Source organism: Podospora pseudoanserina, chromosome 5, assembly GCF_035222485.1.
Source record: "Podospora pseudoanserina strain CBS 124.78 chromosome 5, whole genome shotgun sequence".
Taxonomy (NCBI): domain Eukaryota; kingdom Fungi; phylum Ascomycota; class Sordariomycetes; order Sordariales; family Podosporaceae; genus Podospora; species Podospora pseudoanserina.
The window spans coordinates 3,374,288-3,388,642 of NC_085924.1; the positions used below are offsets into that span (position 1 = coordinate 3,374,288).

Here is a 14,355-nt window from a genome sequence, read left to right on the forward strand (position 1 = left end):
ATACACCAAGCATAAGATGTCAATCGACGGGCTCCGTCGCGATGCTCTCAGCATGCAGGGTCAATCTCACCATATAGCATTGATCGAACCTCCTACCATTGCCAAGATCTTTGAAACCTTTTTCGCGGCCGCTATGGTCAGAATCGAGGAGCTACACATTAGAGCAGGTCCTGGAAGGTTTTGGTAGTCCGCCACAAACGTTCAAGGTGAGCAAGAACGTTGATGAAGCTGACATGAAATGTAACCCTCAGTGCTCGTCCAGCCAAAGGAGAAATTTCCAAAGGAAGAAATGGGGATCGAGATGCAGTGGGAAATGGTCGCTACGGATAATATTGAGAGTTTCCCGGCCGTCGAGGCCAAGTAGAAATCTACAAGACATATTCATTTTTATGGCCCCATCATGACCTTCGAGCTGTCGTGTCTCTTTTGAAGAGACCGAATCGCTATAGTCTCCCACCACCAATTGTGAACTTGAACAAAGTTCATGCGTTACGCGCTTATATTTTGCAGGCCATGAGCCTGTATTATATAGGTGTTTTTAACCTTGTCTCTTTGAACAAGCAGCTTTCCATGGAATTCCCTCTTCAAACATGTTCTTAGAGCGTCGCCTCGTCATGATCCTCGATTGTGACACAGATCCAGTTTTATCAGTCAAGACCCTCACCGAGGGCATGATGATGGGTTTCCACTTGCAGAAGAAGCTGTTGTTCGAGGATCTTACGAAGATTTATCAGGAGTTGATGCATAAGATCATGGCAATGCCTCAGGAGTTGGCTAACATCTGGGAGAAATAATTTGAGGCCGCGATGGAGGCTACTGAGAAGATGAGAGATGGCGAGAAATAGAATCAAGATGATGAGAAAAAGCTTCAGTGCATCGTGGAGGACTGTGGTACGTTTCCCTCAGCTGGTACATACATGAACAGGTATACTAATAAAAGACGTTATAGTACCTAATTCTTGATCTCAAGGAACAAGTTGACGGTGTAGAAGAGTATTGGGAGGTAATTAATGCAAGCGAGGTTGATAATAGATCTGCGATTATTGAGAAGCCATTTGCTGTTTAGCAGAGGGCATACCACATGGAGTTTCAGTTAGGTATCTGAATGAATCCAAGACATTGATTTCCTAAAGAGCTTCACCGTGCAATTGCTGTGGCTTTGTAATCATCTTCCAGGTTTGTCACCTCCGTGCTATGTAAATGCAAGATTGGAAAGAAGGTACAAGGATAGGTATGGTATTGATCCGGCACCCTTACCACACAAAATAATTGACACATAAAAGCTGTAGTATATTGTGAACCATACCCTGAGAAGTACTTATTAGGCCTCAAAAGATGGTCGATAGGTGAGTGTTTAAAGATACCTGGTAGTTAACAGGCCTTTAGAGATTTTTAAAAGGCCCATTGATCCCCTTTCGCGGTCTGCCATGAGTGATCGAATCTTGATGGTCGACGACGACATCAACCTCACTTCACTGTGCAACTGTGCGATTGTATGATTGGAAATTCCCAATTGGATGATGCCGAATTGTCTCCTCCCCTCTTGAAGAGAAGGTGCACCAGGAATGATCCTGATCCCCTGTTAACGCCGATATTTCTCACTGACAGAGCCACCGACGAGAGCTCTTCGAACAAAAGCAAACAAGACCAATATTTACCTAGCCGACCTGTGAGGGCTCGGGACAGGAGCCCTAAAAGCAACCTGCCTGACCCACACCAGGTAGGGAGCAACTTATTCCAACAGCTCCACGCCGAGCATCAGCTCTATCCTGAAGTGAATGTTGGGGGCCTTGTTCTACGGCGGTATGCCGGCACGGGCCTTAACTGGGCTCCGAGTGTTCACATGGGTCTGGCGAGCAAGTGAATGCTGAGACAATGAAAGCCCAGACTGCGAGTTGTTCCTTTCCGGTGATAAGTACGTGACAGCAATTTTTTCGAAATACCCTTCTCATTCCAACTCTCTCTTCTTTTCATCATCCCAAAACCTTGGACGACCGCCACCCGCCATCACAAAAAAAACCTCCAGACAAGCAAAGACCTCTGCTCTTGTCACCTCATCCATCATGGCCGACAACGTTTACATTTGGAAAGATATCAGTTCGTCACCCTCGGACACCCTACCTCTCTGCCACCTGTAAACTAACATAGCCTGCCCTGTACAGAGAAGCTGATCGACCAGAAGAACAAATACCCCGAGGGTCACGCCGCCGACAAATATGTTCTTAACTGCACTGCTCGTATCTTGACCGGAATACTTCATACCAGCCACTGTGTCGCCTGGTCTATCCTCCTCCGCGACGCTCGAGCGAAGCTTGCCGAGGCCAACGACATTTACTGGCGCGCCAGTGCGCGGGAAATGAAGGACAGAAAGCCGACTGGCAAAATTCATGTGGCCTACGGGCTGGCTTTGCAGAGGGACTTCTTCATCGAGCTGGTGGAGTGGCTCCAGTTCTCCACGAGAAACATGGATTATGGTATGTGTCCGGTTAAACCCCGGAGATATTTTTATGAGTATCATGACTGACGACCCTGGTAGACGAGGAACTCCAGAGGAAGCTGCAGGATACCGAGCAGATGCTGAAGAAGACACAGAAGAAGCTGTGGGAAGCCGAGAAGATGTGGAAGGAAAACGAGAAGTGGCTGGACAACACTGAGAAGGTGGCGGAGAAAATTGAGAAGAGGCTGGGGGAAACTAAGAAGAAGCTGGGGGAAACTGAGAAGACACTGGAGGTAACTAAGGAGAGGCTGGCGAAATTGGAGAAGCTGGAGGGGCTGGAGAAAGCAAAGACGATCGAGGAATCCGCGAAGAAGTTGAAGAAGGCAAAGAAGTTGGATGAACTCCCGGAGACGCTGGAGGAACCCCCAAAGAAGCTGGATAAGGCAAAGAAGCTGGATGGATTCCCGAAGATGCCGGAGGAACTCGCAGACAAGCTGGAGAATCTCTGCATTAAGCAGGACTTGAAAGTTTTCGATGTCGATGAGGATTGGGTCATTGTCGAGGCTGGCTCTGCTTAGAGAATACCTAGGTTTCTACATCCTTGACTTGAGATAGACCAGCAAATCAGACTGTTTTTGACCTGAATGCAAGAAGTAACTTGACGACTTCTGTTTAGGTTCCTTTTACAACAGAGCTCTTTGAGCAACCACCTGTCATGCATAGGTATCTGGGAGTAAACGACACATTTGATATCGTCAAAAACTGCCTCTGTGGCTTCCGCGTTCAGTACGCAGATAAGGTATGCTTGTTTTCTCGGGAGCCACCGGTTCTTTGGAGCAGTGCCTCATTGTAGATAAAATCTTGGGCCCACACTTTACCTTTCCATCAGTGGGCGGTGATGCTGAGCAAGTGAATTGGTGAAGGTAGCGCCAACTGACAGCCTACCAGCAAGTGAATTGACGATGTTGTCCCCAATCCCCACAAGTGAATAAGGTAACCACTATTGTACCTCATAGACCCACCGATACTCAAGTCATCACAATGATAACCACACGTATATATTTGCCATCTCCATTGCTTCCTCCTCATGCCCGCACTTCCCAAACTCCATCGACAATACACCTCTACCTCCTTCTCGAGTCTCAAGGATACAAACAACACCATAATCATCATGCCTTCCAGCGCTTTCAACTGGGGTGCCATCGGTGCGTCTCCTTCAACAAACAACCTTTACAAATCCAGCTAACACACTCTGTGTAGAGGAGGCTATCGAGATGAATGAGGTTGTCCCCGGCAAAGGTAGCAAGATGGTGTTCATGCCCGTCGCTCGCGACGTCATCCAGGACATGCAGAGCAACAAAAGAATCACCATGGCCGCTTTGCGTCAAGACTGCCAGGAAATCCTCAAACAAGTCAACAGGCAGTACCAGTCAGCAGCCCGCTCCGTCGCCGACAGTGTCACCCTCAGTGTGAAGGAGACTGCCTTCAACAAGCTGATCATCAAGAGACATTTCTTTGCCTTTATGCTGGGTTGGATCGAGATGTCGAGGGTGAAGCAAGGCATATCTGAGATTTCTGGTGTGTAGAAAACATCTGAGTGTGGAATAAAAGGAACTTGGCAGCTAACCACATGTATACAGAGTCACTGTCGTCCAACTGGATTCTTGTGCCTATTGAATCCGATTGGGACGTGGATGCTGATGATGCAGACTGGGTCATGGTTGGGAAGGCCGATTTGGTTTAGGAGGAAAGGGATGAAAACGAGGGCAGACACATAAGAGAGAGGAACGAGACATGGAGAACCAAGCACCATTGCCCTATCGATAGATCCATATCACATCAAAGGATAAAAAGACGATGAAAAGAGGAAATCTTCCTCCCAGGTGACAAAGCCAAAACATGAACAATCCTGTCGGTGTCGACGACCCCAATGTCGGCATTGCAGAGCTTAAAGCGGGCTGTTGGGCCCGCTTCCTGATTCCGTTCACTGACTCCGTGGCACGAAATAAATCTCGATGCTCCGATGAGTGTTTTGCCGTCGGTCTTGTGGGCCTGTGATGGTTCTCGACGCTCATGAGCACATGTATAAATTCCGTCCCAACTTCGCCCTTACCCATTTGTTTTTCGTCTTACCACATATTTCACAACAGGCTTCAGTCACTCTACACCATTAGGCACCTACCTAACATATCACCTGCCTCACCCCCCGTTCCCACAGTCAGTCATTGCCATGAATCTCCCAAACATTTTCAACTGGGACCGGATCGGTAAGCACCCTCCAAACCTACCTACCTAGATACCTCTTCCAACATATTAACCATACCCAGGGCGGGCCCTCAAGAAAGGTCGTGGGCCGGAGAAGATGCCGCTGCAGTCCACCTTTGACGAGATTGCCACCGCCTATTTCAAGGAGGTAATCTGGAAGGACAAGAAGGTCTCTCTCCATGATCAGCTCCGTGACTGCCGCGAGATGTTGGAGCACAGTGAGTATGCCTGGGCCGATGTTCCCACTGAGGATGACCGTACCCCCGAGACCGCTAAGACCGAGAACATCATGCTGGTTGAGGTGGCTGTCCGCCGCACATTCTTCAGACTTTGCCAGAGCTGGATTAAGGAGAGGATGGAGACGGCTGGGGTTTCGGAGGGGACTGGGAATCCTGGCGTGTTGGAGGGGACTGAGAGCCATCCAGGTAAGCGATGCTGAGCGGTCATGAGAGCTTTCCAGTGGGAGTGTTCTGATGCTAACAAAGATGTCAAATAGGTACAGAGGTTATTCCCACCAACGACAATGCCTGCACGTCCGCGGAGGATCATAGCTTTGACACCGGCTATGATGATTGGGTTCTTGTTGAGGGAGCCTCGTGCTAGGGTTGGATTGGCAGCACAGTGTCCGATGTGGCGCGAAGGCTTCTGGATGGATTGTTCATCAAGGGTAGACATGTTGATTGCATTGATGGGGACCAAAGAAGAGCAGGACTCCGGAATAAAAGATCAACTCTGCTTTAAAATACTCACTTTACCTGGATCTGGAGAGCTCTGCGACAGGTTTCGAGGAGTAGAATACCAAGTTGCTCCCAGTGACATCAAGGTCCACAATCGTCACATGAGAGGCGCTCGTGGCGCTCCCAAGTTCACTACCAGACCACATTATAGTCACTGCCTTTGACACAAAACTCAAACGCAGGTGAATATCCCATCAGATAACTGTTGCTCCCATAAAGTCCCACCCCATCCTGCCTCATGTATCAAATACATTCCTTATCGCGCCTCAAAAGCTTTCTCTCATATGCACCCTAATCCATCACCTCACCACCACAAACCTTTTTAACCAACCACCTATTCAAGTCAACATAGTGCTTCACAATGCCCAAGAACGTCTTTGACTGGGAGCCAATCTGTAAGCCCGCCTTGAATCTCCTCACAAAGACCTGCTAACAAATATAAACAGGCGCCACCCTCATGGAGGGGCGCGGTCCCGCAGACCTCCCTCCTCCGGCACTCTTCATGTCAACCGCCAGGGCCCTCATTGTCAATCTTCATCAGGAAAAGAAGATTCCGATTCGCAGACTCATTCGTGACTGCAAGGAGATGAGAGACAATAGCGGGTATGCACTGGGCGATGTTTCTACTAGCAAGAAGAAAGCTGACAATGCACCTACATTTTTAGGGACGTCTTCAAAATACAATTCGGGAACTTGCCAGTGAAGGTCATCATCCGTCGCCAGTTCTTTCAGCTTACTTTGACCTGGCTGGAGGGCATGCTGCAGAAGGCTTGTGAGACTGCTGTTGCTGGGGTGGATGATTATGGTAAGTTGATAACACTGAACTGAGGGCTTGACCTTATCTTATCTTATGACCGCTATCAAATCGAAGCTTTATCAGCTAACAGATTCTGTTCAATGGCAGATGGTGTCCCAAGCGACCAGGATATTCTCAACTCGGAGCCTGACTGGGAGGAAGTCACTGGGTTGGAGGATTGGGTCTGGGTTGAAAAAACCGATGTCGAGGCTTGATTGAGCTTGGAAGACAGCATCGCTCTTCTGTTTCTCAAGAACACTCCTTTCTGTGGGTGGCATGCGATGCAACTCAAAAATCCATCAAGAAAGCCAGACGAGCTTTTCCAGGTATTAACCTTTCAATACCTTATCTGTGATTTTTTGTGCCACGTACTAAAGAGCCACAATTGTCTCATGTCAACACACAAAGGTAATGCAGGGCGTTCTTGCAACAACCTTGAAAACTGCGACTGGCCGTGATCTAGAATTTTTTTTCCATCTTCCTCTTACTGTCAAGCCACGTTCCGCAATACCAAGCCACCAGCCGTCAACAAGAAAAGCCAGGCAGCCAACAAAATATTGTCTTTGGTTCCAAGTTAATTTTCCAACTTAACCCACAATCTTACCCAGATCATTCCCACAAGCTCCAGACAACAACTAAAACTCCCTACCCAAGATATCACGCAAAAAACCAAAATCATGGACCTCGACAACAGAGACACCATGGACGTCTCCTCATCCGATGTCCAAAACACACCCCCACCACCAATAGACCTAACCTTCAACTGGGACGAGATCCGTAACGTCCCCTCCCTCTCCCATTCTAAACCCCTCCTAACCACACATCCCAGGCCCCCTCCTCCTCAACCCCCCAACCGACCCCTCCTCCCCCGGCGATCCCACCACTATCCCCCAAGAAAACTTCCAACCTACCTTCTCCCGCCTCCTCGACACCTACATGTCCCTCGACCCATCCGAAACCTTTGACGACATCGTCTATCTCCACAAACTCCGCACCCTCTCCCAAGGATGCACCAACCACCTCGCCATCTGCACTCACCTCGAGCAACAATCGTCCATCCACGACAAAGACGACGACGTCCGGCTCCGCAGAGAGTTCTTCGAGATGCTGGCGCAGAATCTCGACGTGTTTATCAGGGGCCAGGAAAAAGTCGTCGAGAAGCTCTGGACGCAATCGGACTGGAAAAGGGAGCATGATGTCCTCGGTGGATTAATGGGGTTGAGCATGGGTGGTGCGTCGAGGGAAGCGAAGGAGGAGGAGGAGATGGAGGGGTTGGAGGGTAGTTAGGCAAAGAGATAATGAATTTGTTAACATTGATGAGAATAACAGCTCAAATAAACCCCAGCGCTTGGTTAGCTAATCTAACGGCTTCCTTTCCACCGGGGGTATCCCCCTCCAAGGCAACCAGCTTGTCTAGTCCCAGTGATTGAACCCCCACTGGATCACAAAACCTCATGACATAATCTTCAGTCGGCCGGCCGATGTGACGGGACTCGCCTTCACCGCCGGGGAAGTCAGGGGCCGGAGTACCCTCGAGAAAGGCGGCTCTTTGGCGGGCGACGTATTGTGCGCTTGCTTCGGTGGTGGGGCAGATGGGGATGTACATGACGCTTGAGTCGCCGTGGCCGTTGTGGGTTTTGTCAACGGCGTGGATTGCTGTTGTAGCATATTGTTGTTAGCTCGGGGACCATGGTGCTCTTATTAGAGGAAAGATGAGGTGCCACTCACTGTCACAATGCCAAACAACATAATCCCCCGGCCTTACCTCGGGAACATGCACCATCGTCCTCTCCAGCTCTAAATGCGGGTGTAACCCCTCCGGGAACTCCTGGCCATGTCCTGGAGACGCACCTTGCAAATCACTGGTCATCTTTTCTCCGCCAGTAAACTCCCAGTTGTCTACCTCCAGATGCCTCCTCTTGTCACCGCCAAGCTGGTTTAGTGTCTTGATATCCCTAAAGAATGGCCTTAGCAAAGTGTACACAGCTGTTTCCCTCACTAGAGGGTTGACAAGCAGTGTCCCTTCTCCAGGCCCTGACTTGCTCATGGAGAGCCACCCCTGAAATGTCCGGAACATACTGCACGCTCCGAGGCCATCGTGCAAGTTTGTCACAGCGTTCAATCTGCCGCTGGCATCAAAGGGGTCGTAGCTCTCCCAGTCACCGCGGAAGATGGGGTTGTAGATACCGCCGAGGCCGTAGCCGTTTTCCTCCCAACGTTCGACGCTGCCGCCGTCTTGGTGGGGACCCAGGGCGAATTGGGCGTCGCCTGGTTGGCGTATGCGGAGGCGGTCGGCGTAGCAGAGAGGGGTGGATAGGGAGATGGGTGTGCTCCGATTAGAGGCGTGCCAGAGGGAGGACATGAGGGTGGTTTGCGCCTTGAGGAGGGAGGGGTGGAATCTGGCGCGGGCTTGGGTGCTGGACCAGTACAGCTCGAGGACCTGGGGATGATCTGAGGGGAAGCCTGCTTGGTGTTAGGACCGGTTTTGAAGACCGTGACAACCAGAGAACGTACCTTTGGTATGTGGATTTTGGCGGACATATTCCTCAATTTCGTACTTATACGCCCTGGCTTCATCCTCGGGTATCACACCCTTTATGACAGCTACACCTCGTTTCTTGAGCTCTGGTTTCGAGGCGGCGAGGTCTTCTTCGAGATGGCTGAAGCGTATCTCGGGTACGATAGACGGACCACGTTGTGCGATGACCTCGTTCTCACGCTGCAGGACGCTGAGGAGCCGCTTCCAGCTGGCGATGACAGCCTCCTCATGGCCTTGGACCAGTCTGAGTTTGAGTTGGCGATAACGATCTGGAAGAGGCTCTGGGGCCTTGCCGGACATGGAGGCAAAAGCATCTGAGATGTCTCCTTCCCGTTTCTTGGGGCTCATGGACGCCATGGAGACGACCCCCCGCGTCTGGTACCGTGGTGGTTGCCTACATGAGCGGAGGAGCGGGGTAGAAAGTCGTACACGGCATGTTGCCGGTGGGAGTCTCGCAGGGAGAACAGCCTTCATTTTGAATGGCGATATGCGAGCAGTTATCGGAATGTTGATGAGGCTGAAGAAGATGTTGAAAACTTCGAGGGTCAAGAACCAGGGGGGTTGGTGTGTTTGAGGGACTGTAGAACTCAAAATTTCATGATATCAATGCATCCCGTCTTCCCGATAATCACGGCGTGATAATATACCCGAGCCTCGAGGTTGGGTCGCACACATCCCATTCGGAGTTGCTGCTTTTGGTGTCATTGAGCTCACGCGACTAACGTCATGGCGAGGTGACAAAGACATGGCAAAGCAGGGCCATGATGCGGCGGGCTTGCCATTTCGCGGATAGATGAAGCTGCTATCATCCACAGTGCTATGGGGTTTTAAAAACCGGGCCGAATGTTGAGGGCATGCCTTCCATGATATGCACGGCTTCCAGCGTGAACCAAGCAGTTGGGATAGTGGTGGGCTGGGACACCTAGTGGGGGTCAGAAAACAGGGTTCCGGCGCGAGGATCCATTTCTCGCCGCTAAGCCCGCCAAGGCGGGGAAACAGTCTAACCGGATAAGGAAGCCCCGACGTCCCGACAGCCGAAAATCGAGCGGCTGTCTTCAATTGCTCTCCGCCTCTGTCTGTCGGCTACCACGCAGTGCGGACTCAACGGTGGACGGCTTCAATTGCAAGACGCCGGATTGATCACTCTCCGACACTGCTTTGCTTCGCTGCTCGCGGAAATCCTCTCCAGACTGTCTCCACACTTGGTGGGACTGCAACTCGTGGGGCTGCATTTTCACCATGCCTGCCAAACCTGTTGTCTTTGTAGCAACCGATTCCTCCGGCCTGCCCGTCAAGAGGAAACAGGCGCATCAGGCTTGCGACACCTGCAGGAAAAGAAAGGTGTGTCCTGCCAATAATCTCTCCTTACTTCTTTTTCCTGTAATCCGAAGGCTCCGCCGCCGTTCCCTACAGCACATTCGACCATTCTTTGACAGGTTCAACGCAACATGGTAGACCATGGTAGACAGCTTGATGCAAAAATGAAGAGAACATTGCACCAGGGATTATCGGCCTTCAGGCATGCATTGAATTGGCCTTTACGTGTGCTTGGAAGACAAGAGCTTGCTCTGGATATTTCATGGCATACTCTTGGTTATCTACGGTGGCTAACTTTTCCAGAAACGTTGCGGGCATCTTCCAGGGAATCAATCAGTCGAAGATTCCAGTATCATAGATATCGAAAGTCCCAGGCCTTCGCCAAGTTTACGGCCTCAGAATCCAACTCCGCCTCACGCCAGCCAACGCTTAAGCTCAAAACCCCAAGACCCTCCTGACGCGGATGTGTCTGACGCAGCCGCCGAGCTTCTTCTTCGCTTCTTTTCACACGCCCGCGAGAAACCCGGACGCAGCGACTCCAGTCATGACGCGTCACAGAGAAAACAGCCGCCTATCGATTCAGCCCCAAGATTCCTCGGGGACCTGAACCCGGAAGGAATTCTAGCCGAAGCCACAATGAGCACCTGGCCGGGGCCTTCCAACTCATCTGGTACAGCCTCCAAGATCACAGATGTTGAGAGGGATAATCGCCCTGGTGTCTCTATCCCGCCGTGGGCTGTGTCATCACCAGCAGGTGAAGCGACAACAACCTCAAAATCACCGGAAGCCACGCGGGACCCCGGTGATGAAGACCAGCCGACAGGGTTCTTCTCATTCCGTGTAGACGGGTCGTGGCTCAAGGTGCCAGTACGAGATGCAACGACTATCAAACTCATCAAAGAGCTCCTTGGAAGCACCACGGAAATTGCCCCAGCAGTCTTGCCCACAGAACCTGAATGGCTTTTCATGAGGGACATGTACCTTCGAAAGATCCAACCAATATTTCCAATCCTCGACAGAGAGACCCTTGTTGATCTTCCCCAAGACAAAAACGTACGCGAAGCTATCCAAGCCGCAGTTTGCCTAGCCATCTCGACCGATCCGGAGGTCAGCGGACGCTTGACATTGGGATGTAGGAGTCAAGATGGCAAAGGTTGGGTGCGAGAATCCGTGGACTATGAAGACTATTCACAAGCTTTGGCGAGCTTCATAAACACCCGCATCAGGAGCCGGGAGCTTCCACTGGTTTACAACCTTCAAGTCATGGGGATTACTTGTCTGTACTGGCAACCAGAGGAGGTCAACGAGCGGTCTGCTCCGCTGAATCTTTTTGGGAATCTGGTGAGCATTGCTGCCTCGCACGGTGTTCATCTGGAGCTTCAAGGAAAAGGTCATCTAGCCGATCAGAGATATCCTCCGGGGACTGGGAAGCGGCTGTTTAAGTGCATTTATGCTTTGGACCGATTACTTGCTGCCTTTTCGGGACGGCCAGTGATGTTTCACAATGAGGACCTCATGGACCGACCAAAGGCTGATCCTGATGACCCACCCAGCTTCCGGCTGTTCATGTCACTCATTCACGTTTTGGATCAAGTGATAGAGATGTATCGACCGCGGCCGACGGTGACGTACATTGATATTCCTGTGTACGAGCAGATGGCGCTGGATGTTGGGGCGCAGTGTGAGCCAGAGATAATATTGAGCAAGCGCCCACCGTCTTCCCTCCGAAGTTTTCTATTGTTACTGACAGCATGACACAGCCACACTTGAAGTCCTGTACCACGCTATCGGTGTCCTCTCGGTACGAATGACCCGCGAGCGCTTCGCTACCCCTCCAGAAACCGACAACGGCAACAAGACGCCCGTAAGCTATCAGCACTTACCGCCAAGCAGTGTGAACGCACGCAGATCACACTCCTCAGACCGTATCCTCGATGTGATATCAGCGTACAAACTCAGCCCATTCCCGTTTGTGCCATATGCCCTGTCGCTTTCCTTGTCAGTCGCATACAGGAAATGGAAATTCAGCAAATTACCGATGTTCCGCACTCGTGGCAAAGCCGACTTCTTGAAAGTCGCTGCGGCCATTCGACAGCTCTCTCCTATCTGGGCCAACGCTCGTTTGAGCAGTGAGTTGGGAAACGCCGTGGTGCGCAATCTTGAGAGGAGTGAGGCGTTGCTTCGTGAGCGTGCCAAAGCAAAAGGGGGAGTCTGCGCGCCTTCCAAGCCCAAGGCTATCAACGACAGCGGTTCTGCGTTTAACATTGAGCTTCATTCACGTGCGAGATGGCTTATTGAGAAGCCTGATGAGGGCGCGAGGCAAGATTCGACAAATCCCCCTAGTTCAGGCGCCAGGCTTCAACCTGGTCTCGTTGCGGGGGCCTGTGAGCCCCTTTCTCCGTCGTCGACGCTTGCGAATACATCACAGGGCCATCCTGATACTGCAATGGCTGCAGGTAGCTATCAGATACCGGAAACGTCAGGTGTTGGGCATACGAATGTCAACTTGTTCGGGTCAATGGGTGGTGACCAAATGGAATCGGGCTCTGGGGAATTTATGGCTATGAATGATAGCTTGATATTCGACTCTTGGGACCCGACGTTTGCGCAGATGATTGACTATTCGTTTGCGAGTAACTTGGATCCGGGGAATCCGTTTGGGTCGTGTGAGTATATGGGGTTTACATGAGGTTATACATTCGATTCTTCATTTTCGGCGTTGTTGGGACCAACAAGCTTTTGGGGTATCCTTTTGGATTGGAACAGGGGCACATGCATCAACGAAAGGTCAAGGAGCAGTTGTTTGTTACAGAAAATCGAATAAAGGCAGTCAAAATGCCCGAGCCAGGTTGTTCTCATCCCAAACTTTGGTTTCTAGCGCCTTGCTGTCCTACCAGACAGATATGTAACGTCAGTTCCAAACAAAAAAGAACCAAACTATCAGCCTGCATCGTCAAAGCCGCGGTAGTTTGCTATCAGATCCTCTGTCTTGCTCCCGATCCTCCATAGATGGTTGAAGGTTGCTATTGTGACTCCAGCATATTGCAGACAGATACGCACTACCGCACAACACTGCTTTTGGGGGGCCTCGATGGGGGCCGGTCGGCGCTTGATGTGATGGTCCTGCGGCGGCAAGGCAGGCTTATAGCCACCCGCCTTTGATTCTATAACACTGGGGATGGCCTCTTTTTTCTTTTTCACTGTCACCAATTCTTCCTGAAGTACAAGTTCAGTCAATGTCTCCAGCAACGCCAGAGTCAAATAAAGATGCCGGGAAGAGAGCTCTGAGCTACAGCCCCCAAAGCTGGGGCAGCAACTTCGCCCGGACCCCTATTTCAACACTAAACCTTGAATCACCGCACGCCATGAAGAATCTTACGGACTAGAGAGAGTCACCCGAGTGGCGAGAGATGTCGGTCTGAAGCAGTATCGTTTTGAGGAGCGGCTTCGGGAAGAAAGGCTTGGAGAGGGGGTGTCATATTTGGTTGAAAGGTGCACGATAGAGCAAAATGTCTTTGCTGTCAAACATGTCAAGTTTGACCAACATGATAACCGAAGCTCTCTTCGCAAGAACCTCAAGTTAGTCGTCTTGGAAATGGGATAATGGCACATCCAGACTGTCATTTCCAGGGATATCCGATGCAGATGTCGGAAGACATACTGCCAAAAACTGAAGAAGATTTCTCTCCCTATCTTCTACATTCACACCCCTCAGTCTCCCAATGGACCTGAAGCACATAAGCGCCGACAGAAAACAAAAATCGAAAATAAAACGGGCGATAAAAAACATAGGTACTTCGGTACATCGAGCTCGTATTTTCAGGCTCTCAGGAGAAAGGATTATGAAGCATAACTTTTTACATATCTAGATATGTACCACTCCGATCTCTGAAGCCGAAATTTTAATTATCTGTGTACCATTATAAAGAATGTAATTTACTAAGGATTTAGCTGAACGACTGCATTATGCTTAAATATCCGTACGCGTTTGTGCTGGACTTGGCTCATCACTGCGGCACAGCCCAGGCCCTCACCTCAGGTATATAGTCGTTTGCTCCCTCTGGCCTAGCCACAAATATCGGGTCTTGGGATCTTTGATATCGGGGCGATATGCTATAATTATGTAAGATCTGGACGACGTTCGGGAAACCGGCGGTAGGGGGCTGAGAAGCTGAGGTGGAAGAGAACGAAACGATGGAGCATGTTCTAGATGCTGACTAAGGCAGCTTAGTGCTTCCGTGATGTTTCCCACAGCGCAATAACA

At 50.6% G+C, this 14,355-nt stretch overlaps 8 protein-coding genes across 8 annotated transcripts; 7 read left to right on the forward strand and 1 right to left on the reverse strand.

Moving 5' to 3' along the window:
- Positions 1 to 16: 16 nt before the first annotated feature.
- Positions 17 to 187, forward strand: QC764_508073 (uncharacterized protein; the record flags this gene model as incomplete). The annotated part of the gene is made up of 1 exon (XM_062948060.1): positions 17 to 187. One exon carries the CDS (start codon positions 17 to 19, stop codon positions 185 to 187), a length of 171 nt encoding a protein of 56 aa, XP_062799458.1.
- A 1,876-nt stretch (positions 188 to 2,063) lies between these two features.
- Positions 2,064 to 3,015, forward strand: QC764_508075 (uncharacterized protein; the record flags this gene model as incomplete). Its single annotated transcript, XM_062948061.1, has 3 exons — positions 2,064 to 2,097; positions 2,163 to 2,474; positions 2,537 to 3,015. 3 exons carry the CDS (start codon positions 2,064 to 2,066, stop codon positions 3,013 to 3,015), a joined length of 825 nt encoding a protein of 274 aa, XP_062799459.1.
- A 494-nt stretch (positions 3,016 to 3,509) lies between these two features.
- QC764_508076 (uncharacterized protein) lies at positions 3,510 to 4,305 on the forward strand. The gene is made up of 3 exons (XM_062948062.1): positions 3,510 to 3,642; positions 3,698 to 4,015; positions 4,078 to 4,305. The coding sequence occupies exons 1-3, from the start codon at positions 3,525 to 3,527 to the stop codon at positions 4,179 to 4,181; spliced, it is 540 nt and encodes a 179-aa protein (XP_062799460.1). The 5' UTR covers positions 3,510 to 3,524; the 3' UTR covers positions 4,182 to 4,305.
- Positions 4,306 to 4,667: 362 nt separating this feature from the next.
- Positions 4,668 to 5,141, forward strand: QC764_508077 (uncharacterized protein; the record flags this gene model as incomplete). Its single annotated transcript, XM_062948063.1, has 2 exons — positions 4,668 to 4,704; positions 4,765 to 5,141. 2 exons carry the CDS (start codon positions 4,668 to 4,670, stop codon positions 5,139 to 5,141), a joined length of 414 nt encoding a protein of 137 aa, XP_062799461.1.
- Positions 5,142 to 5,587: 446 nt separating this feature from the next.
- QC764_508078 (uncharacterized protein) lies at positions 5,588 to 6,650 on the forward strand. The gene is made up of 4 exons (XM_062948064.1): positions 5,588 to 5,834; positions 5,886 to 6,042; positions 6,105 to 6,244; positions 6,344 to 6,650. The coding sequence occupies exons 1-4, from the start codon at positions 5,801 to 5,803 to the stop codon at positions 6,448 to 6,450; spliced, it is 438 nt and encodes a 145-aa protein (XP_062799462.1). The 5' UTR covers positions 5,588 to 5,800; the 3' UTR covers positions 6,451 to 6,650.
- A 286-nt stretch (positions 6,651 to 6,936) lies between these two features.
- Positions 6,937 to 7,522, forward strand: QC764_508079 (uncharacterized protein; the record flags this gene model as incomplete). The annotated part of the gene is made up of 2 exons (XM_062948065.1): positions 6,937 to 7,012; positions 7,065 to 7,522. The coding sequence occupies 2 exons, from the start codon at positions 6,937 to 6,939 to the stop codon at positions 7,520 to 7,522; spliced, it is 534 nt and encodes a 177-aa protein (XP_062799463.1).
- QC764_508080 (uncharacterized protein) lies at positions 7,522 to 9,750 on the reverse strand. Its single transcript, XM_062948066.1, has 3 exons — positions 8,750 to 9,750; positions 7,964 to 8,698; positions 7,522 to 7,891 (listed from the first exon to the last, which is right to left on the reverse strand). The coding sequence occupies exons 1-3, from the start codon at positions 9,246 to 9,248 to the stop codon at positions 7,566 to 7,568; spliced, it is 1,560 nt and encodes a 519-aa protein (XP_062799464.1). The 5' UTR covers positions 9,249 to 9,750; the 3' UTR covers positions 7,522 to 7,565.
- Positions 9,751 to 9,831: 81 nt separating this feature from the next.
- On the forward strand, positions 9,832 to 12,780 carry QC764_508090 (uncharacterized protein; the record flags this gene model as incomplete). Its single annotated transcript, XM_062948067.1, has 3 exons — positions 9,832 to 10,115; positions 10,395 to 11,793; positions 11,852 to 12,780. Exons 1-3 carry the CDS (start codon positions 10,014 to 10,016, stop codon positions 12,778 to 12,780), a joined length of 2,430 nt encoding a protein of 809 aa, XP_062799465.1. The 5' UTR covers positions 9,832 to 10,013.
- Positions 12,781 to 14,355: the final 1,575 nt, after the last annotated feature.

Bases quoted from the DNA above. Each gene is read 5' to 3' on its own strand.
- QC764_508080 (XM_062948066.1), bottom strand. From the start codon at position 9,248: ATGAAGGCTGTTCTCCCTGCGAGACTCCCACCGGCAACATGCCGTGTA. The intron at 8,699-8,749 runs GTACGTTCTCTG...AACACCAAGCAG, and splicing joins CCAAAATCCACATACCAAAG to GCTTCCCCTCAGATCATCCC. The intron at 7,892-7,963 runs GTGAGTGGCACC...ATGCTACAACAG, and splicing joins TGTTGTTTGGCATTGTGACA to CAATCCACGCCGTTGACAAA.
- QC764_508078 (XM_062948064.1), top strand. From the start codon at position 5,801: ATGCCCAAGAACGTCTTTGACTGGGAGCCAATCT. The intron at 5,835-5,885 runs GTAAGCCCGCCT...AAATATAAACAG, and splicing joins CTTTGACTGGGAGCCAATCT to GCGCCACCCTCATGGAGGGG. The intron at 6,043-6,104 runs GTATGCACTGGG...CTACATTTTTAG, and splicing joins GAGATGAGAGACAATAGCGG to GGACGTCTTCAAAATACAAT.
- QC764_508076 (XM_062948062.1), top strand. From the start codon at position 3,525: ATGCCCGCACTTCCCAAACTCCATCGACAATACACCTCTACCTCCTTC. The intron at 3,643-3,697 runs GTGCGTCTCCTT...CACTCTGTGTAG, and splicing joins TTTCAACTGGGGTGCCATCG to AGGAGGCTATCGAGATGAAT. The intron at 4,016-4,077 runs GTGTGTAGAAAA...ACATGTATACAG, and splicing joins AGGCATATCTGAGATTTCTG to AGTCACTGTCGTCCAACTGG.